We start from the raw sequence: 24,987 nt of genomic DNA on the forward strand, positions 1-24,987 counted from the left end.
TGAAAATTTCTCTATAAGTTTTTTAAAAACAAGCCACCCTTGAATTAGAGGATCTCTCATGGTCCTGATAAATTGTGGGTTAGTCATAAGCCGTCTTATGTCTTACGAATACACCTTCATTTACATTTGCTTCTGAGAGGCCTGGAAACTTATGCATTTGAAGAAGTCTCCATCTTTGGGAAGTGATTTTACAAATTACTTCATCAATCCCAATTCTATAAGCAGCGGCGGTAAAAGAACATTATGTGGAGGTCCCAATATTTCTCGAAGGACGGCCTTTTCACTAACTTTAAGCTCAGCTATTTTTGATGCAGTGATTTGTTCGGTATCTACTATCCCATAGATACAAAAAGCAAAGGAATTTTGGTAAATCCAGCTGTTTTAGGTCTTTTTTCACATTTTAATTTCACAAGAACAAATTCCAAGTGCTTAGTAGGTTTCTTTGAGGTGTACGGTATAACCCACAGAAATTAAAGCATAAAAACCGCTGTTGTGAAGTTTTTTACAGATTTCTTGTATGAGTCTATGAATTATTCTCAATAGAAAAACCCTGAGGCCCTGGAATCATTTCCATAACAGTTTAGAAACTTATTGTGAAACTTTTTCAATTATTTAAAACGCTATTTTGATGTCAACGGTAAAAAAATATGTGAAGTACCAAAAAATCCACGAAAATATCAACAAAAAAAAAAATTGGGGTAAAAAACTACTTCAAAATATTAAATGACTTTCAGGCAGCGCTTTGATCGATTGTCCACATTAATTGATTGAAAATGTTATATCAAACGGTTGGAAAATTCTCTCTTAAACTGTGATTTACACCAATAATATCCAGTGTAATTACAAGATTTGTGCTTTCTGATTATCATATTTCCAAAATAAATCATCGTCACCGCTAAAACAACATAGTTCTTTCAATACTATATGGCAATTAGATGAAAATGTTTTTGTTAATGCCTATGTTGGCTTGCCCTGTACCAAATCCTTTATTTTATTGGTAATTATATAAAGGTAAAAAGTTCAATGCGCAAGTATATCCCTAAATAAAGGGGAACTATTTACTAACAGGTCAATTGGAATGTCCTCGGCCTGACACATAGATGGCGCTACTAGAATTAAATCCATATGTTTTTAGTTAGCTTTAACCCTCAAAACATGCATGTATAAATTTGATAGCTGTCGAATCATTAGTTTCTGAATTGAAGCATTTTGAGTGAAGCAACTTGTGTTATTGTGAAAAAAAAATGGATAAAAAGGAATTTCGCGTGCTGATAAAATATTTCTTTCTAAAGGGAAAAAATAAAGTTGAAGCAAAAACTTACTTTGATGACGAATTTCCGGGCACTGTCCCAGGAGAATCAACCATCAAGGATTAGTATGGCTAGATGAAATAGTATGACGAAGTTTAGACGTGATGAAATGAGCACCGAAGACGGTGAACGCAGTGGACGCCCAAAAGAGTTTGTTATCGACGAAAACATTTAAAAAATCCATAAAATGATTTTAAATGACCGTAAATTGAAATTGATTGAAATAGCAGACCCTCTAAAGATATCAACTGAACGTGTACATCATATCACTCACGAATATTTGGGTATGAGAAAGCTCTGTGCAAAGTGGGTGCCGCGCGAGCTCACTTTTGACCAAAAACAATGACGAGTTGATGATTCGGAGCAGTGCTTGAAGATGATCAAGCATAATAACCCCCAGTTTTTGCATCGATATGTGACAATGGCTAAAACATGGCTCCATTATTTCATTCCGAAGTCCATCGACAGTCATCCGAGTGGACTGCACAGGATAAACCCGCTCCAACCCGTGGGAAAGGCAACAGTCGGCTGGCAAATTTACGGCGTTTGAAATTTGGGATGGGCATGGAATAATTTTTATTGACTACCTTTTAAAAGAACGGACCATCAACAGTAACTATTATATAGCGTTATTGGACTGTTTGAAGGACGAAATTGCTGAAAGGCGGGTTAAAAAAAAAGAAAGTGCTGCTTCACCAAGACAATGCACCGTGTTACGGGTCATTGAAAAAGACAGCAACAATCCATAAAATGGGCTTCGAATTGCTTCCTCTTCCCCCATATTCTCCATACCTGGCCCCCAGCGACTATTTCCCGTTCTAAGACCTCAATAGAATGCTCGATGGGAAGAAATTTTCATCGAATGAAAAGTTGACCACCGAAACTGAAGCCTATTTTGAAGCAACGGATAAATCCTACTACAAAAATGGTACTGAAAGATGGAGGATTTCTATAATCAATGTATCAAACTTGAAGAGAATTATGTTGAATAAAAAAAAAATAATTTTACCAAAAACATATGTTTTACTATGGTAGGCCGTGGACTTTTCAAATGACCTGTTAATTATGTATTATGTTAGTATGTCAATAATCCATTGTTATTTTTGTAAATATACTTTTGTATAAGAAACAATTATACGAATTCTCAAATATTTGATATTCTTACAATTAATTGCTAGACCTAAAAGCTTATGTATGCAATCAATAGCATCCATTAACTCTCAATAAAAAAATACTATTACCATCCAATTAATTACTAGTCAATAATCGTTAAACAACACTAATTTATCCAAGCAATATATAGGGGAGGAGCTTCTTAGAAGTGAAGTAGCAAATCCACAATATAGTAGTAAGTGTTCGGATAAACAATCGCATCGACAGCCACACATTCCTACAACATGAACTCGTTTTGTCGTCTCACATTCGCCATATTTTTTTAATTTCGTCTATCACCAATAAAAACAAATTTCATAAAATGTTCAGAAACATATATAAGAAGTCTGTAAATACATAACAGACTTAACATAATACGTAACACCGTAGATTTCGCAAATAATAAACACAACTAGATGCATATTGTTAAAATGACCATGCGCAGAAGGTTTTGCTTTCTTGTAGTCATATACACAAAATAGAGATAATATAGAAGGGGATCTTAAATGGGCGTATGCGCAACAGAGTTTATTATTTTGCGGTTAGGTGGCTAGAGGTATAAATTTGACAGGAAAGCTAATTTTAACAAATTTAGCTTTAAAAAAATGGGTTGGAAAGTACGAGTGTTTATGTTTTGTCGAAATAATCAGAAATTTACTGGATATTTTGGACCTTTTTGGTAATTACATTTTTCGTATAGAAAAAATTTGATTTAGCTTTTTTTTTCGAAAAAGCTTTTGTTTTATTAATTTTTTTACAGTTATCAATATCAGGGTTGTGACAATACTGACAATAATGTTATTAGTGGAAAAAGAACCAAAATGAAGGTTATATATTGCCGTTTATAAATCTTTTTTTCATGTCATCATTATGTCAAATGAATTGTAATTTATAGTTTTCTTAACATGACAAGTGAAGCTAATTGCTTAATCATTGCTTATCTAAATTATTATATATCTTATCAGCATGAGCATCAAGGCATCCCGATAACTGTCTATAATGTAGAATGGATACTACTTTTCGATAAATTGTTTGACAATATCAATTCCATTAACAAGCAGTGTCTCCGTTGTTCTATTTAAACCCCATATTATACACAACACTTAGCAGGCAATCTTACTAATATTTTATATAAGCAAATGATTGTGTCTTTTAATACAATCAACTGTAATGATAATTCTCAACGATATATAATTAGAAAGTTAATAGATAATAATAATTAGAAATAATAGTTAAATATTGTTAGTAGTCGGCTTGGTGGCGCAGTGATAAAGGCGATAGGACGGTCCTCCTACTGTTGCGATAGCCGCGGATGCGAATCCTGCTGTGGCATGATTGTAAACTTATGTTTGTGATTGTTTAAAATGTGTGATTGTCTTAGACAATAGTGTAAAATCCGACAAGGAAAATGATCCCAGCCACGCCAGTAACCAAGCTGTGTAATACCGGATGTCTTCTGGGATGTTTTCTAAAGTTGGTTACTCGCCAGTCGGTAGGCTTAATGCTGAGGACCGTGGTTCGGAGCCCACGTTAAACTGTAGGTCCAGTCCAGATAAACCCATGTTGGTAAAAGGAGACTTTAAACTATATTTTTAAAATATGGTTTGTTTTTGTGGATGAGAAAAGTTAACAAATCCGCAAAAGGTTAGTATGACAAATTTTTATTGCCACATCTAAATATAATTCAACTTATATGGATGACGTACAATTATATAATAAATATATTCCAAAGGAAAGATTTGAAAATAGATGGTCTTCAATACAATATATATTGTACTGTACTGAGTTGTGTAGTGTTTTAAAGACAATTTATACTTTGTATAAATCTTTACATATTTTATAAAACCTTTACAAAACACTTTTTGTATTATGTGTTAAATGTTAACACATTGTTACTATATTCGATATGTTCTAAATAATATTACTAGTGTTAAGGAAAACTTTTAATATTTGCATTTTTCCAAATATGTACTTAAAATGTTAGATATACTTAAATAAAATGTAGATATTTTTATTAATCGCACCCTCTGGTGGAAAAAAAAACCTAAATATTTTCACTAATGCATAGGAGATTCGCATCTATACTCCCTAGGTTTTGTGTCTATATAACAGTACTCGTTAAGCATCAAAGAACGTAGACGCAAGCCCACAGTCAATTGTTTATTTGCCGAGATCTGAAATATTGTTGATTGATGACATATCGGATATCAATAAAAGGAGTTTATTTAACTTTTCTAGTGGAAAATAAATAAAATGTAGACGAAACTTACCGTCGTTGTATCGCTCGGCGCGCTATTGATTTACTGTTATTGCCCTGCGAGCGAAAACAGTTTCCATTTTAGTTTTCCCTTTTTTATTAAATCAAAACACTGGAGTTTAAATAAAACTTATGCCCGTTATTGATTGATTGTTCCCCGTGGGTATGTGTAACGGACACGTTGAAATATTGTTTCGAATTACTTTTGTTTAGCAGCGTGGTTTGTTTATCGTACTTAATTAGGTCAACATTGTGAACCATCCACGTCTATTCCGGCTTTGTTATACTACTCAATCACAATGCGTTTGCATTGCATTATGGGTAATGTAATATAAAAGCTTTCCTCCTCGGATTCCGTTTTTCATAGTTCGATGAAAAAACGTTTGATGTAAAAGTTACATAAATAGTTGAATCATCTGAGAGATTAGCTTGACTGAAAACCATGTATGCCTTACAAAGATGATTGTATTTAATCGGACGTTTGAAACCATTTTTTCCCTTTTCTTCCAAATGATAATTTATTTAGACATTTTCTCTTTTATCATGTGGAATGGAGTACAGACATAAACGAAGCGAATGATTCGGGCTCTACGGGAAACCATACACGGACATTCGGGGAATATTGGGCATAAATTTTAGTTTGTGTATTTTTCAGGTTATCGAAATAAAATCGTAGCGAGTTCGGTTTCTCTCGGAAAGTCTCGGTTCCCTCATTGGCCTTTTTCATCGTTTGATTCAGAGGCGCATATTCTTTTGTTTATAACCATACTTTCCACAATGACATAACAAAATAAATTGACTTGTAAATCTCTTTGCGCCGGTACCTGAAGCCTCTTCCTTTCCTAAAAATTGTGTGTATTGTACGAGGGCGGTTTAAATATGATATATATAAACGCTGTAGTTGGCGCGCATGTAGGTTTTGAAGGTCGTGGCTTGAGTATGTGATACCTGGGTCCCTTACGAACAGTGGTACGACCATGAGTGAACATCAAGTGTCGACCGCCGTAGCGCAACGTATTGTCATCCCTCATTAGTGTGGGAAGGCGTTAAAAAGACGGAAATTTTTCTCCGTTTTGCGAAATCAGTTCAGTAGTGAGTGCCTAAGTAGGGCTGTCATGTATACCTAAAGATGGCCGCGAAACCGTCAAGAATGAGCCGCATGATCGTCGACCGCGAACCAGTATCACATCAGACAACATTGGCCTCGTAGAACAACTAATTTTGGAGGACCATACGATGAATGTTCGAGACATTTCGGCTGAACTCGGCATCAGCTTTGGTATTTTAGTGTCTATCAACCACGAACACCTTCAATATCGCAAAATAACGGCGCGATAGGTTCGTAAACTGTTGAATTTATGAAACCGATTGTCGCACGACACGGAGGAGCATTTCATACATGTCTTACGCTCGATAAAATATCGAAATTAAGGTGAGTGGTACTGAAGGGGGGGGGGGTGTTCTCCCCCTTCAATCCGGGTTTATCACCTTGTATGACTACCACATGTTTGGACCACACTTGGAATAAATGAAGTCATCAGACAATTCATCCGCCAAGAATATAGATAACAATTACATAAACAGGTACGAATTTATATTTACTGTATGATGTATGATTATATTCTAGAAATTCAATTACCGATTTTTTCAAATTATAAACTAAAAAATAAACTTGTTAATAAGCACTTTTGAGTCATATCTTAGAAAAATGAAGGAGTAACACGTTGAAATCCCAGTGATATTATAACTGCTGTCTAAAGAATAACATAGGTAAGTGACTTGTTCTAAAACTACTGTATTTAAAGGGTTTTACTATATATTTTAGGTCGATGATATTGTTGTCTTTTTGTTGAGATACTAAAAATCCAATTATTGAGTATATTGTGATTAATGTGTTGATATTTTTACATAGTTGTTTTTAATACATTTGAAAATGTTTGTATTTTTCTATGAATTAAATAAAATTAGTAGTAATATGACATTATTGTATTTTTCAACCATTTTCCAATTGCTATATCTAGTATTTGCACCACTTTCATATACATTTCGAACAAAAATATATTGAAAAATAATGAAATGGTTTTTTCATATTACTTGACAAATTTTATGCCACGGAGAGTACCAAAAAATGCAATTTTCTTCATGAAAAATAAGAGAAACATAAATAATATTTTTGGGATATTATTTTATATTTATGATACTTTTTGATAATTCCATTTGAAAAATAGTAATCCAAGTTAAATATTATTTCAGATTTCATAACAAGGTTCTTGCAAGGAAAGTATAAATATTTAGATTTCTCCTATTTTTATAATGTTTTTATATAATTCTATGTATTATTATTAATCCCTAATAGACATTAAATACATATTTATCATTCAAAAACATCTTGACAGTAATAATTCAATTACAAGGAATAAACAGTGTTATTTTCTCGAAACCAAAACCTATGTCATTCATAATCCCGCCAATTTTTCCTACATTCGCTCAAATTTGTTGGTCCAATTCGCGGCTCCTGGGAGAACATTCTGTTCGTCATCAAGCGCTAAAAGTCATGCGAGAAACTCTGTAACTGAGCAAAGTGTATGCGCACTACAACTTTAAACCAATTTTTGAATATATTTTATATATATTTTCTCTATATTTGTTTTTAACAAGGGTAATATGTGGCATTCAAGGAAACCGAATAGAATATCTATGGTATAATTTCATCTGGTAGTTCGATATTTTAGATTTTCATTTTTACGGCATTTAGATTTAGCGAGAAGGTTTCAATGATAATGTAAAATGAATAAGGTCGCTGCTTATTTTCTGTGATATATGCTGCCTTACTGGGTAATATAGGCAATTATCATGAATGGAGAAATTGTTAATCCTTCTTCTCCTTGGGCCGTCGTCGTGAGATATGATATTTTGACATATTTCAAGAGCGTTACAGTTTTAGAGCAGTTTAGTTATGAAATTGCTTTCTTAAACTATGTTTTATTATTTATTATAACGGTCTAGTGAACCAACTCTAATAAGATATTTTTCCTAATTTGCTACGGTTTTAAAATTACATAGTACTTATTCTGCGATTGACACTTTGTATTTAACAATTTTGTACTTTAGGTTGAGTTCTTCACAGTTTTTCTTAACATGTGGCTTCCATCTTAGTTTAACATGAAGGGTCACGTCAAGATATTTGATTAATTCTTTTGTGAATGGTTCACAAAAGAATTTTCTATCCAGCATTGTCTTTCCGCAATAGACATTTGTACATTTTCGGTTGATTCAGTGTCGTTATCTCCAGTGAGTAAGATTGCAGTGTCATTTGCAAATGTAGCTACAATATTCGGATGTAGGCAAGTCTTGAGTGTAGAGTAAATAAAGGTAAATAACTGGCACCAATGGACTTCCCCGTGGCCACCTGCTTGTATAATCCTCAAGCCAGAATATACTTCTTATTGTTTGACCCTATTGGTATATAGGTATCAGACCCTAAAGTTTTTGAATATTTGTCAGGGAAAAGCACCTGAATTTTATGTTTTAAACCCTCATGTCAAACTATCTCAACATTGAGCAATACATCAAGATATTGCAGGACAAACTTTATTTTGTCCTACTGAATTTTCGATACCATAGTCTTTCTGGTTTACATATCATAATTATTTCATCCACATTCTACTGTTGTGGTACATATTATAGTCTGAACAAAGCATTTATTAGGTTGATGATTTTAATTCGTTTTTGTTGTTAAAGTTCCTTTAATACTTTCCCCACAATTAGGTCGAAGTCAAAGCCGTTTATGAGTGAATGAAATTTTTTATTTCTTTGTTAAATTTAGTCAAATTGGAAAATGGAATTTTCCTGGCATTTCCTCCCAATGGCGCAAGATAATGATTTAACGGCGTCCACTGTATGTGGTAGTAATATTCTCTCTAGCCAGTTAGCAAATCTTGTAGCTTTACCCTGAATATTTTTGGCCCAGCTTATGTTCCTTAATGTTTCTAGTACTCAGCGCTAAGATTATTATAGATCATTTAGCAGTTCAGTAGCAGAAATTTATACATGATGTCATCTTTCGTGGAACATTCCTAAACTTATCATCATCTTACAATCACTTGTTATTTTGAGTTATTTAACTTAGATTGATATGAGTAAAGAACAAGGAAAATTGATTCATTAGGACATATATGGTATGGAAAATCAACTAGCGTTCGATATTTCTTAGTAACTTCATAGATAAAAACAAAATGTTTTATAAAGATAAATTGTTGCATAAGAAGCTTTAGAAAGAAGAGAGAATGCAAGAACATTAGCACCTAATATTTGTATTTTAGTAATTTAATATTATTGTCAGTAAAAATGACAAAATTCCATTTTTTTTAAATTTTATGTGTATCCGATATTCAAGCATCAAGACGAAAAATAACGTCAAATACAGTGTTACTAGGGAAAGTAAATAAGTTTTAGATAAATTTATTTAAGGGTGTTTAATTTTTTTTGTGTTATAAATACCCTATTTCATTTATTATAGAAGACTACTATAGCTTTTGTAGAAACTGTACAGTTTTATAAAAGGTTACCATTTATCTCACAGCGAAAGACGTACAGTCCATTATCATCTAATGGGCGTTTTTTCTATGTCATCAACGTACCCATTAATTATTTCGTTACAAAAACACGCGAGTTAATTAGAACACCTCGCTAAAACCGATATACTATTAAAAAGGGTGGCTAGTGAGGACAAAAGCTATTTGGACCGTCCACCCATTCGAATTTATCAAACTGGCCAAAGGCCATCGACACCAGACTTGTCTATAAATTTGTGGACTCAAACAGGGACCGGGGGGGATTTGTGAACCGCTCTCGGGGGGCTGCATTAAATTAAAGCTCACAAAACGGCGGGAAAAAGGCGTAATGGAAGAGTTGAGAATATGGGCGATGTCTTTTATAAAAGAGAGGCTGAAGAGGGACACGGTATTATTTCGACATTGAATTGGTTTCGTCAGGGGTCTTTGGGAAATTTGCAAGCGGGTTTTTTAATTTAGGACGGGATTTAGAAAATACCTGAGTGTATGTCATCCAACAGCAGGGTTCTACTTGGTTTGCGTCAAGGCCCCAAAATTCCAATTCCTCTTCAAATAGAGGACCGCATACGTCCGATGGGTAATGTAATTTTCCAGTTCTGTAAGAAAAAATTAAAATAAAACATCTGAGTTCTCAAAAATAAGTTAAATAAGTCTTTTGTTTATTTTTATTTAGTTATTACAACAATTATTATGTAGAGGAGAGTAACTAAATGTGGGCTAGTAACAATTCGCGGAAACCTACAAACGTAACACACAACAAACGCCGATCGTCCATCGCATTCGCTCGCTCTAACGTCGCACTCACCCATTCTCGTTAGTCGCTGCTGTCGAAAAATTTTCTTAGGAACGTATCAATGTGTTACTAAAAACTGTAACTATGTGTTTTATTGCAGAATATAAGTTTAATTTTATGATTTTCGGTCGATTTGTTACTTGCTATAAATGCTTAAGATTAAGCCTGAAAACGGAACTTAGCCCTAAAGAAGCGGCTGCCACGACATTAGGGAGAAAAACAACGTTGGGAATACAATTAGAAAAAGTTTTAGTAGAATATGTATTATTGTTAGAAAGCACATTTCATGCAGAATGGTATTCTATGGTTTTTCTTAGCAGAATGGTATACAAGTTGGTAGTACGTAACAATTTGCAAAATCCGTATGGTAAATCTGGCATAGCAGAAAAAACATGGTTAAGGATATTTTTGAAACGTTATAAAAACAAACTGTCAATTAGGATTATATTTAATACAGAAAACGTAGAGAATTTTTTTCAACTTTTAGAAGATCTGTACGAGAAAAATAACTATTCACTAGATCGTGTCTGCAACGTTGATGAAACAGGCCTAACAGTTGTTCAAAGTAAAGTTCCAGAAGTAATTAGACGCCGAGGAAAGAAGCAGATAGCATCACTAACATCAACTCAAAGGGGTTCCCTGGTTACAATTGTAGTATGCATGAATGCTACCGGCCATTTTATACCTCCGTTCATCATTTTTCCAAGAAAAAATATGAATCTATAACTGATGAGAGGTTGTCCTCCTGAGGCTGAAGGAGTTGCACATCCATCAGGCTGGATTCAAATGAATATTTTTGGAGATTATTTCAAACACAACATAAAGTATCACACCCAACACCAGATTCAAGAATTTTACTGTTATGGCGATCTTGAGGTAGGTCGAATTTTATATCCAGGAATAAGGATCAACAAAGTACCCAGAAATATAATCCTAGATGTTGAACACGGGTGGGGTGACAGCAGCGACAACTATAACACGATAGCGAATAGCTGGCAACCCCGAGACGTTTATCTGGGATGTTATTGAAGGGTACTTCCGTCATTCAGTATCTGACCACCGTTCAGTTTAGACGTGCCACCATCGACTCGACTGCCCAACACCGCTGCCATCCGTTTTATCTATTTTGTATTTTCCACATTTGGAATTGGCCAAAGAGAACAATGTTGATATTGTATCTCTTCCTCCTCACACCACCCACAAGCTACAACCGTTGGACAAGACGTTTATGGGACAATTGAAAGTTTACTACAGCGAAAGAATACGAACCTGGATCAGAAACAACAACAGAGCACTGACTCCTTTTGACATTGTAGAGTTATTTGGGCGAGCTTAAATGAAAGTGTAAACAGGCGAAATTGCAGCAAACGATTTTCGCGTTACAGGACTTTGGCTATTAAATAAAACCATATTCAGTGATGCAGATTTTCTTGCAGCGGAACAAAATGCAAAAGAATCATCGACTAACAATCCAAGTTTCCCTCTTACACCATTAACTTATTTTCATAATGATGAGAATTTGGTTTCGAACGAATCACCGGACTTGAGGTCTACGTAAGACTCAAACAGAAGAATCTAATTTTGTAAGTGGACATGAACCAAGGCACGACCGCCAACCTTCGTATTCTGGCATTTATCATCTAAAATATGACACAAGTCCCGTGCCAAAAAAAATCCTCGGTTATAACTTCGTCTCCATATAAAAATGACCTTATTACAACAAATGAGAAGAAAACTGAAAAAGAAAGTAAAACAAAAGTTAAGAAACCCAAGCAAAAGAAAAGAGGTATAGAAAATAAGAAAGCCAAGACCAGGGACAAAAGTGAAGGTGAAGAAGATATCCATTTTGATTCTCATAGTGAACCAGATGCCCCCTAAACTGTGGATTCGATCTTTACTGTGTAAGCTTTGGGCACATAATGACTGTGCTGGGCCAGAGTTTGATACCCGGGTATGTGATTTTTGTAAGTAAATTATGTGATTTCTTCCGTTTACCAAAGTAATTTGATCTCTTATAAGATAAATATTTATAATTGTTATATTCGTACAAGATATTATAAGTTTCTATTTGTAGCCCATATGTGAGTACCTGTTCCATATTTAGCGTTTATTTTAATATTTTGTTTGATGCTCATTTTGATAATGATATTATCATATTTAAACATTTTGATACTTAGTTCTTTAAAAATGTATGTGTGATTATTTTAGGTTCAATAAAGGATTAATTTTTAAATAGTTTTTCATTTTTGAGGCAAAAAGAAAATGGTAGCCCATATTTGGTTACCCTCCTCTACATATTTTATTTTAAAACATTTTTGTTGTGTTAAAAATCTAAGTTTGGTTATTTTTTAATTTTTAGTGAGTTCCTTATCTATTTTTTGAAGTCTGTTCAATTTCTGTGTAAAAATGTTTCCTTTAAAAACGATTTTTAGGGTAGATTGATATTGCTCGGTGAATGGATGTAAAACGAAATGAAACAGTGGTGTTTACATTATGCGACCGTTATTTATTGACTATACAAAAATATGAAAAATACAAAATAGATAAAACGGATGGCAGTGGTGTTACCTAGTGACGAAGCTTGGGCAGTCGATGGTGGCACGTCTAAACCAAACGATGATCGCGTACTGAATGAATGGAAATACTCTTCAATAACATCCCAGATAAATGTCTCGGGGTTGCCAGCTATTCGTTATCGCGTTCTAGTTGACGCTGCTGGCACCCCGCCCGTGTTCAACATTTAGTATTATATTTCTGGGTATTTTGTAGACCGTTATTCCACTATGTAAAATTCGACATGCCTTAAGGTCGCTACAGATTCCAGTTGGGTTAATGGTTTCACTATAGTTAGATGTAGTTTCAAGGTAAAAAATTAAAACATTAATATAAAATTATGAACATATCAGATGGTTTTTTTTGTGAAAATTCTGAGTTAATGAAGTAAATATAAAAATATGTATTTGTGGAGACAGAATAAAGAAATATTTAAATGATGTTTTATAATATATACAATATCTTCAGAGGGCCATGAGTTATCAAAATACAATTTAAATACCATAGAAATATAATCACATTTATATCACACAACAACAAGAACATCATCTCCATTCACACACCCCCTAACAAAAACGAATCGAAAAACTTTTCAATTACCTGTAATAGTTCAATACTTGAGCAAAAACACCGGGATGTCGATCGAAAAAATACTCGTTCAATACGGGATCGTAGTTGGCTAGGGCCTCTGTCAGTCGCGACAGACGTGTAGCGGGAATTTTTTTCAAGGTCGCCTTATACGTTTCGTGACGTATACCACCGACGTTCAATACTACTCTGTTTTCAGCATCCATATTAATTGTATTGTTCATATCTGAAACAGAGAAATACATTAATTAGAGAACATGTTTAATTTATTTTATTATATATATAACGTTTTAAAAAGTATTTTCACCAAAAACAATAAAAACTAGAAATTTTGTAGTTATTAATTGTCAGAAGGTTTTAAAAAAGTATATTTAAATAGTATAGATTTGACATTGTTTTGATGAGCAAATACGTTAGGAACAGTCATCTTACTTTAGCGTCGTTTTGTTGATATATAGAGCAGAATAATCACAGAGTATGCTAATACATAAAGTAGAACGATGTCCCAAGTGAGCCTAGCCATATTACAGTACAAATACAAACATCGACACCCACATGGCTGCTCATATAACACATAGGTGCCTTTTATATCTTCCAGAACCTGTTTAATCTTATAACTATTTTATTTTATCTAAACTATTTTCTTCATCTAAAGATTAGCCATATCCAAATGTCTTATTACTCTCTAGGTTTTTCAAAATTGATGTTAAACTTCGTATTGTCGGTGTTGAAACGTATTTCTGTTTCTTGAATATAATTACTAGTGTTGGGAACTATCGACTGAAAATGACTATAGACAGTTTAGTAATTAACTACTTTTTACTATCGACTGTTTCAGTCCTACTTTTAGTTACTATTTTTGGTTCTACTGGTTCCATTCGACTGATATTTAACCTTCTGGCTCTGTCGTCCTAGTCGCGACCTATGTATAATGTAATGTACCCAATTTATGCTTCCATAGATTTATATGTAATATATGTAGCTTTATGATTTTTTTGGTAGTTTATTTGAAAATAAAAATATATTGTATATTAATATCATAGCATTTTGGTACGATATTTTTCAAGATTGTTAGTGTAATAGGGTAAAAAGATTAAAATTGGGAATATTTCCAGTACTTTCTCGATTTTTGTTAAAAACATTTCCGTTCAATAATAAGTAAAGCATTTATATCATTTTATTCAGATCATTTTTAGTTATGACATGGATTAGTTTTTTTATCTATGATAAGGTATAGGTTTAATTTTTATGTAGTATTTATGGCTATTGTACATATTTAGTTTTTAGGTAAGTAAGGTAGTTTTTGTTTAAGTTCTATTATATTGCATATATTTATTATAGTATATTATTTAAAAATAGCAATTAACACAGTAAAATACAATAAAACATTTGTGGGGTATTATTCTATTCCATAGAGAATTCCATTCCTTTTGACAGATCCACAGTGTTTGAATAATTTAAATATAAAAGTAATTCTACTTCATTTAAAATCAAATTATAAATTGCATGTATTCAGTATATTCATGTATAACTAGTATTCTGTAATTTCTTTTTCCTTTCTTTTCTAAAAAATCCACAAAATGATTTTGAATGACCGTAAATTGAAACTGAATGAAATACCAGACACTTTAAAGATATCAAATGAACGTGTACATCGTATCATTGACGAATATATGGGTATGAGAATGCTCTGTAAAAAGTGGGTGCCGTGCGAGCTCACTTTTGACTAAAAACAACGATGAGTTGATGATTCGGAGCTGTGTTTGAAGATGATCAAGCGTAATAAACCTGAGTTTTTGCGCCGATATGTGACAATGGATGAAACATGGCTCCATCATTTCACTCCAATCCAAAGTCCAATCGACAGTCATCCGAGTGGCCTGCACACAATGAACCCGCTCCAAAGCATGGGAAAACGCAACAGCCGGCTGGCAAGTTTATGGTGTCTGCATTATGGAATGCGCATGGAATAATTTTCATTGACTACCTTGAAAAAGGACGGACCATCAACAGCGACTATTACATAGCGTCATTGAACCGTTTGACGGACGAAATGGCCGAAAAACGGCCGCATTTGAAGAAAAAGAAAGTGCTACTTCACCAAGACAATGCACCGTGTAACAAGTCAGTGAAAGCGATGGCAAAAATCCATTAATTGGGTTTCGAATTGCTTCCTCATGTACCGTATTCTTCAAATCTCATTTTCTGTTCTCAGATCTCAAAAAAATGCTCGCTGGGAGATTTTCGTCGAATGAAGTGGTGATCGCCGAAACTGAGGCCTATTTTGAAGCAAAGAACAAATCGCACTACAAAAAGGTACCGAAAAGTCACCCTTGAAGGGAATTATGTTGAATAAAAAAGAAATTAATTTTGCCAAAAAAAAATTTCTTACTCTGGTAGGCTTTTCAATTGACCTGTTAAGTCTTCTTTTTTGTTTGACCGGCAATGAAATCACAATATTGAATGGGTTCGAAATAGGATTTTTAGTCAGTTTGTATTGCAGCCTTTTCAACTCATATAAACGTTCGGATATACTTGCTATCTAACAACTGCCAAGCTGAAAGTTGTCTGAGAATTTGAGCTACATTTTCGTCCAATAAATCTGGCAATTCATTGTCTTCGAACATTTTCGGTTTTGCAGGTAATATTAAAATCGCCATTTTTAAATCGTTGTAAGCAAAAACTAGATAGGTATATGACGTTCTTAATGCTTCTGATAGAATTCGGAAGTAGTATTTAATATTTCATCAAATTAAGCAACAAGAATATAGGATATCGAAAAAGTAATTTTATCCCTTCCATAATTATCGTCTTCATGTATTGAAAAACTCGATAGTGCTAAGTGTAAAATTGTTATTCAATGCACAGAGTTATAACTTCTGAACATCAATATCAGATGTCTTTGTTATGTATTGTCTAAGGTTATAAATCAATTTATAAACTTGGGAAATAATTATATAGTTTATTTTCAATTAATGTTAAAAAGTTATTATTTAGCGTTATTTTTACATATTATAAAGCAATTTTCCAATTTAATTAATTAGTAGAAAGGTGGTCCATCCACGATATTCTCAACAATTGCGCATTTACCGTGTTTTCTATTATATCTTTCTACGAAGACCATCATTAATTCATGGAACATGTTCTGAGGATTTTATCTCAAAATGCAATTATACTTTTTAATTCTTCACTTTTCCTGCTTCAAACTAAGCTGAATTCAAAGATTCACTGGGTTATCCACATATCTGTTTCCTCTATTTAATTCTTCATTTGTGAGCATAATTATTTTGTAATGGCTATAATATACAACGGTTGGAAGCTAATAGCTATTTATAAAATATCATAAATTTTGATATTATTTACTACATGGATTAATGAAAAAATTGTGAGCAGTCTAGCTTACATATTTCGGCTTTGTAGGAAATACTAGTAGCTAACCTACATAGAAAAATTTTTTCGGAAAAATTACTCCGATACACTACTTCCGAATTCTCTCTTATATACTTAATCGCAGACTGTCAACTATTATTGTTAATATATAGATTTCATATATTCTTATAAATTAACGATTTAATTTTCTCTTTCTATGTCTTTCATTCTCGTTTACATTTTGTATTTGCTCTAATTCATCAAACCTTCCTAAAACAATTTGGCACTAAGGTTTCATTTAAAGTATTATGAATAACTCTCGTTACGTAAATAAAAAATTATAAAAAATACTATTCAAAAACTAAATTACACAGGCTAAAATATATATTAAACTTTAACAAAATGCAATATTTCCTAAAATATTTCGTATGAGATCGCAAAACCCAAAGGACGCGTTATTCTGCACAGTGAAACAAGAATGTAATTACCATCATTGTTATTTGGCAGCAAATCCTAATTAAAAACATAAATCCTGCCTGGCGTTCTTTCAATTTTGCATGACGGCAGAGGAAATATTATTTTCGCATTTCGTTGAAGTAAAAAAAAAGTCCGGAACTGGAAAAAATAACGCTGGGATTTTCAACAATAATAAGAAGGTAGGTTTTCTGTCCATTTAAAAATAGACTTGTTTTGCATAGCGAAATAATTAGATATAAAAAATAGTTTTAATCTACAGTTAAATATACTGCAATACAATTACTCTTCGCATTTATCTTTACTTAGCTTTTATTTTGTATCACGAATATGCTACAAAAATTTAACTTTTCCTGGCCGATGTAAAGAAGCATGTTATTGAAAGTGATCGACTGCCTTTGACATTTTACGTCTAAAATATTTAAATATTGTTACTATTAAGAAGTGTTTAGTTGGTTACCCGAGAGGTTTGGATATACTAAACTGGAGACTATATGTAAATGGGGATCATATGTAGTATATCACCATGTTCAACAGAACTTTATTTCGTTTATACTGTCAGTTTTTTTTTGTAAAATAAAAGCTTTTTAAGTAAAAGAAAATAGGTTGAATTTGGATTGCTAATCGTTCCGCAGTTACTTAAATCATTTCTTTGTGTTGTTAAATGGAATTAGCCAAAACTATAGCAGTTGCAGCTGTAAGTTTGCAAAATTTAGATTAAAGGTAATTAAATACCCCTAGCCATAAGCGATACCAATTAAGAAAGATCCAAGATTTGAAGCATCTCAATAAAAGCATCACAGTTCAAAGTGTATGGTCACCAAAGGCAGGTTGAAGTAGCTCTCTTTACCACCAAATAATGGTAAACTGTTCCAGGCAGAGTATACGATGGACATTTAGATTGAAGCAGTGTTATTTCAGAGATCATTAAAGGCAAACTGGCAGACGAAGATAAAGGCGGTACTCAAGCATAATTATATTACAAATATAAATTATTCAAACGGGACCATATATATCACTTAGGTCGTTTCTTCACCAGTGAGGTGCTATAGTCTATTCAAAGTTTTTTTAGTAATACGTCATGGTTATTTGTGACGTCGAAATATTGCAATGTTGCCGCATCAACACTATTAGTTCAGTTTGGCTTTGACATACAAGAAAATTGTAATCTAAATAAAATAATTGAACAAAAATGTTATCAAATATAATTTATTTTAACATAATAGTACAACAAATACATATATTATCGAAGGACTTAAAGCAACCATTAAGAACATAGGTATAACAGTTTGTAGGTTAGATTTGTTTTGTTTACATTGAACTTTACATTGAACTTTTCCATATCACCCATGGTGTAGAGTTTCTAGGCGCACTTTTTTATGTTATGGTGTCCCCTTGGAGGCCTAATCTACCTAATTAACAATCGTATATCTGAGAAACGTATTTTACATTCATTTGCGAGCATATTTAGCTTTTTACGTTTAGTTCTTGTTTCCTTCAATAGTGTGTTTACTTGGCAAGTCATCTTGGTATTACTGTACATTTTATCTCTTCTGCTACTATCCATGTATACCATTCTTCAAAAATTTAATCACTGAATTCTGTCTAATGCATTTACTATATCTACAAAACAGTTAGTAGTTATTCTTTCCTCATACGTTCGAACTTAATGCTCATGTTTAATTTTGAACAATTACAATTATATCTGTGCACACAAACTTTTTACGCACTACAATACCATCTGCAGTTATATTCAATTAATTATGTGCATACTTTTAGTTGTTTATACTCTTATCACTCTGTCTCAGGAAATTCCAGCATTGCACAGCATTATCAGATATCCTGGAAGTTTCCTTCAGTCACTTTAACTTTTTGACGCATTGTCCAATTCTATCACTAAACTATTAATTTCTAGTGTGTCTAAAACATGTTTACGATTCCACCATTTATCAATTACTTCCTTTGTTTGTCTTATCGAATTTATCCCAACCGAAGGTGTTATGGTTAACAATGCTTCCTTCTACATTTCCAAACATTTTTTGATGGAATATCTTTCTCGGTCAGTAATATATCTGCAATTAGTTATCAATAAATATAATGACCTAATAGGATTCTATTGTAACTTTTACACATTTCTATCAGTTTTTGTTGTCTTTACAATTTTTTTGTTACTGTCTTGCCAGGAGTGCCACTATTAACCATTTTGAAATATTCAAATTTCATCAAGATACACAAATTCAAATAGTTTATCTTCCATTGTCTTATTTTATGCCTTTAAAAATTGAATTCCTTTTAAGGCAATGTCTGTAAGTTCCATTAAACCTCTCCGAGTTTATCTTTACACCATTTGAACCCTATGCCATGTTAGAGTGTATGTAATTCGGAATAAATTACATCCCTCAAAAAGATGCATGTCCCTAAGTCATTTATGTATACTTTCCAGACAGATAATTTTCTCTAAAATAATTGTATTAAATTATGTTTATATCGATAAAATAGTTTGTGTACTTACTGTTCCTATACATTTCGTACATTTGGTATTGAATAGAGCCAATATCAAGATGGTCAAGATTCGTCACCCACTTTGTATGTAGACAGGTTTTCTTGGGCGAATCTAATGTAGTATTTTTCATGTTGTAAGCGATGTTATTCACAGTATCCGCACTAATATCTAGCGCGTCAACAACTCGCGAAGAACATTTTCAATAAAATTTTAGGGATTTATATTATTTAATATCATCAATAATTACGTAAAATAACGTTTGTCGATTTTTAATCTGTAGTAATAATAACTAATATTTTGAATAATTTTGTGTACGTTTGACAACCGGCCGCCATCAGTTTTCCAGACGTATGCAAAATTATTTAATGCAATAGTGTTAAGAGGTTTTAACTCTTACCTATAAATTATCGTGGCTGAATAATTAACTGTAGTTTTTAGATATACTATAATGTTAATATAAATTATATTTGATAACATTTTGGTTTAATAATTTTATTTAGATTAGAATTGTTTGTATGTCAAAGCCAAACTGAACTAAAACTCAGAGTTGATGCGGCAACATTGCAGTGTGTCGACGTCACATATATCCATGACGTATTACTAATAAAACCTTGAATAGACTATATATTGAGTAACTAATATGTTCCTGATACATACACGGTCTCTATTGGAGGAAACTGGACCATGTGTTTGTGTTAAGACTGAAATAGTAACGAGTGAGTCTTGTAGAGTTAGGAATTTAGTTTATTTAGAATAAATTTAAATATTCAGTGATGATTTATAATCCCATTCAACAAGACGCCTGTTCTTGCCATAAAATAAAAGCGCATTGTAAAACAGTTTAATGATATATGATATTGTTATTTTAAACCTTATAGATTTCATAACACACTCAAAATTACTTAGGTTTGAGAAATTGAACAACAACAGTTTCTTATTTAAGTAAGTAATGCACTCGTCAAAAGTGATGTGCGTAGGCTCAACCGCAAACTGCCATAACAACTGATTAATAGATACATACAGCAAGATTTAATAATTTCTACAAAAAGTTAGAATAGTCATTAGAAGAAATCAGGGTAGACTTTAAAATAAGTCAGAATAGTATCTAGAGTAAGATTTAGATTACAAGTTGTATAATAGATCACTTACTAAAGTGGTTTACTATATGTCAGGATAGTTATATTATTTTGTATACCTGAAATCATATAATAATACTTATTGCCCACGGGTAGATTATTGACGTTTTAGAAGATTCATAAAAAAAAAGTTATTAACGTAATGAGAAAAAAGTTTTTGACGGTATACAAACGCTAATAATAAAATGCGCTAAATTGTATACTGGGCCTTCATTAGTTTTGTTGCCTCAATTGAATATATCTACTGAAGCCCTTCAAACATTTCAACCTGTAGTTATACCGTTTCAGCACATACCAGATGTGGCATTTGATTTCAACTATTTAACAATGGTTATTTTGGTTATATGACAACGTGTGGCGACCGCCACGACCCTTTAGGCCACCACGAATTCACCAACAAGTAAAAAGGTTGGCAACGCCGGTGGATTAATACCATGCAGTTCCAGGCTATAAAAGACCATCACGACGCTCTCTTTTCTTTCCTCCATCTCCTTGTAATAGTACCACTTCCACAGCGCTACCGTACTTCCTCTACGTATCCTAATATCCTGTCAATTCTCCCGTCGACCACATGTATCATTTAACATTGAAATAAACAGAATTTCTTCGACCAGTGTTTTCAGTTCTCGTGCATATTCCTTCCAAAAACAGTAGTGAGTGTTCTGACAAATAATCGCAGCGGCAGCCACACATTTCGACCGACTGACTGACCCGACCAACATTCCTACAAATAAACGAGCTGAAGCGTAATGTATCAGGTGTACCGGTAAGTTATTTTATCAGTGCCAGTTTTTCTAAGAGGTAGCGCTAGGCTGAAGAATGAAATGTTATGGTTCGACACGTATGTCAATTTAGTTAGGTTGTTAATTTAGTTGATTCTAAAAAATAAAACAACAGATCCATTAATAGTTGTATTATCTGATTTTAATGTTTGTTTTAATATTTTTAAATCTTAGAGAGAAGATAATATCAGTGGATTACGTGTTTTTGGTAGTGGATATATCTCTGTGATTACATCAATGTCTTTATGGTCAAAGAAGATTAATGTAATTGTAATACATCAATAAAATATATTTAAATATATTAATTTTTTTATTTTCCCAATTTATAAAATTAAAAGATTTTTTGTCAACAAAGCGGCTGGAAGTCGTCATTTGATGTCAGAAACTTACGAACAGCATGCTCTAACCTACAAAACATGTAAGGCGAGGTTTCAGAAATTCAAAGGTGGGCCGAAAATTTTAAGATGTAAAACTGTAATAGTTATTAAATGAAGGCCCATCCCAAACTAAAGAATAATTGGCATAAGAATTAAATGTGGCCCAAGAGATGATTAGCAACCGACTACGAGCAATGGGTAAAATTCTAAAAATGGGAAGGTGCGTGCCACTTGAACTATAGCGAACGAATCGTCGCCAATGCCATTGGAACAAATTAAATGATGTTCTGTACGCAAAAAAATGATCAGAAATCGCCAGTAACAGACACAAAGTCATTTCTTGCATGAAAATAATCTGCTATACGTTGCTGGCATAGATGAATGATCAAGTGGCACAAAAACAAGAAGAAGCTGTAGGAAATAGTGGAAATATATTTAGTAATACATGTTATACCAATTTTCCTCAATGAACACATTCTTATAGCGAAAAATGACACGGGGTGTCTTCTAGTTCCATTGCTAGCGAATGTCATGCACATTGCTCACACAGTTCGCTTTCGAATTTCGAAATTAAATTATGACATGTATATATCTCATCTATATTAATACTGAAATCTAATATACATAGATATTCCAAGTATCGTAATGCATTTGGAAGTTTATTGCAATATCGAATGTTCATTATAAAGTTATACTCACTGAAATGTTTATTAGATATGATGCCGATGGCTTAGCGAAGAGTTGGCTGTATCCATTTTCCCGTAGGGTCATTGCCATATCCTGTAACAAAATATGCAAATTATATTGGCGTCGAAATATTCATCATCCAAGTTATTAAGCAAGTTTCCGTGAAGCGACCATAATATTTCCTGTCGTCTGACGACAGCATGTCACTCGGACGACTGGCAAGATAGTTATGATAAGTGAAAAATGTATAGAGCACGTTTTATTAAAAATTTCCTAGCCGAAATGAGATTTTGAAGATACGATGAAGCCATTAATCTTCCAGTATTTTTTTGGGTGTATATATAGTGTTCTTCAAATATAATGAACGAATATAGTGTTTTAAAAATTCTATATAAAATTTACTTTATCATGGTTTCATTATTTTTCGATATCAATTTATTCATTGAATCAATGTTGATCTTAACGACAACTAAATTTCAAAACGTCGTTCTAAATGATGCTGCGTCACTAAAAGTTAAAATAACTCTAAAGTTCCTCGTAACTACGAGTTACATTTTTCCGGAAAGTCGATTTTATCCGATCAATAAAAGACAGTCAAAACATTTTCTCACCTATTCATACTAAAATAAATAGTCGAAAGAGAATAATAATTACTATTTAATTTGAATGCATGCTTACAAATGTTCTTTTTTAACCGAGGTATAAGGATTGAGATTTAAGAATTCCTTCTCGTAATTATTTTGAGAGAAGGAAAGCGTTAGTTGTTAGGTTCTTTATGTTGTAGAGTACAGTTCATTTTAAGAAATATTTTTGTCAGCAAATCACAGTGTGTTACCAGTAGGACTAAAATATTTTCAATAGCATACAGTCCCTAAAAGTATCTCTTGGAAGAACAAATACATCGTGATCGAAAACACACTGTAAAGAGAACATTTTAGAAAGGCACAGATACGGTGAACTAAATCTCGGGGTCGGTCGAAATTTTATGTATTCACTGTGGTGGCTTACATTTTCCAAAGAAACATATTTATACGACAAAATAAAAAACATAAATACATCTTTCCGCTAACAATTTTTAATGCATGATGATATTGTTTTGACCTATTTATTACTCGCAAACAAGATTTTCAAAATAAAATCCAAACCCCTAACGCAGGCTCTTGAGGATCACCACAGAACTCTGCACTCCCTACAGAACCGTTACAGTCAAAATATTATCCGAAGATAGATTTTATAGTTATTACCATAAAACAGTAAATTAAATTTTATAGTATATAAAAAATAGCAACCCTTCGAATAGTCTGAAGATAAAGCTCAGTGTCCGTGATAATAATAATATTTATAGTATTATACAACAAAACTTTTGGAAAGATAAAATAAAATATACTTAAATATGTACACATATAATAAAAAAGAGCTCTCCAATTATATTATTGGAATTTTCACAATAACCGCATTAATTTAACGGGTTACGTGTTCTCTAATGCCTCAATAGCTTTACAGTTGCTCTGTGATTAGCGCCTAAATTACTAGGGATTAACAGCAGAGTCAATGGTCCCTTTACCGCAGACTTTAATTACTTAAGCGTACTTTCAACTCGTTGTAATTACAAAATAACATCATTTTGTTTCAATATGTACACTTTTTATATTATATAGCTTATGATTAATATGTGTTTTAGTGTCATATTTATGTTACTATTTTTAATACTAAAGAAGAAGGGTCGAGAATCAAAAATATCCGAGTAGATATATTTTATATTGCGGGAAATTGTAATGACAGCTTCACTTTAAAAAACACCTGATTTTTGTGAGAAAAAAGTTCAATATCCATATTCCTGATATTAAAGATATTACTTGTTATTTCAATTTGTGGGTCTAGACGAGACATTGATATTCATGCTGGTTTTGAATAATTCCTGGAGTTAGCATTTTCCTCTAGGTCAAAAAACCACTACCAAGGAGAAATAAAGCATAACATGTTATTCTCAAATAATAATTGTAATTATAATTATTTTAATTATAATAATACTTGCAATACATTTTTAAAGAACCAGGAAGAATTATAAGTTATTGTTATGAATAGTGCACTGTACCATAGCACACTGCCATACCATAGTACAATTCACAACAAGCTGTATTTAAAGAATAACTTGCAAAACTTAAAATTAAAATTAGGTTTTGAATGTTGAATGGAATGTTGAAGTGTGAAACGTTTCAATTTGTTACTCGGTAAACATAACTAAAATATTTTTATGTAATTTAACTGAGAAAAAATACAGTGATATGATATGAAAATAAGATGATAAGAAAGGGAGCAAGCAACGAAGAAAACAAGAACTAAATACAAAAAGGCAAATATGTGCTCTAGTGAACCTCTCTAACAACTCTAACTTACAAATTTTTGGGACTGAATAACTATATTTTAAATCA

At 32.6% G+C, this 24,987-nt stretch overlaps 1 protein-coding gene across 1 annotated transcript in view; it reads right to left on the reverse strand.

The window, feature by feature from the left end:
- The window catches only part of Shaw (Shaker cognate w), a 455,944-nt gene that overhangs the window by 65,203 nt on the left and 365,754 nt on the right, over positions 1 to 24,987 (reverse strand). The window contains exons 3-5 of the mRNA XM_076403676.1: positions 22,568 to 22,648; positions 13,240 to 13,453; positions 9,772 to 9,889 (exon numbers count right to left, since the gene is read on the reverse strand). Of these exons, the coding sequence (XP_076259791.1) occupies positions 9,772 to 9,889; positions 13,240 to 13,451 (330 nt within the window). The 5' untranslated portion in view covers positions 13,452 to 13,453; positions 22,568 to 22,648. The remainder of the gene's footprint in view (positions 1 to 9,771; positions 9,890 to 13,239; positions 13,454 to 22,567; positions 22,649 to 24,987) is intronic.

The sequence above is a fragment of the Rhynchophorus ferrugineus genome, unplaced genomic scaffold (genome assembly GCF_030347505.1).
Source record: "Rhynchophorus ferrugineus isolate W39M unplaced genomic scaffold, kcgeb_rfMv2 rfM1, whole genome shotgun sequence".
NCBI lineage: Eukaryota > Metazoa > Arthropoda > Insecta > Coleoptera > Curculionidae > Rhynchophorus > Rhynchophorus ferrugineus.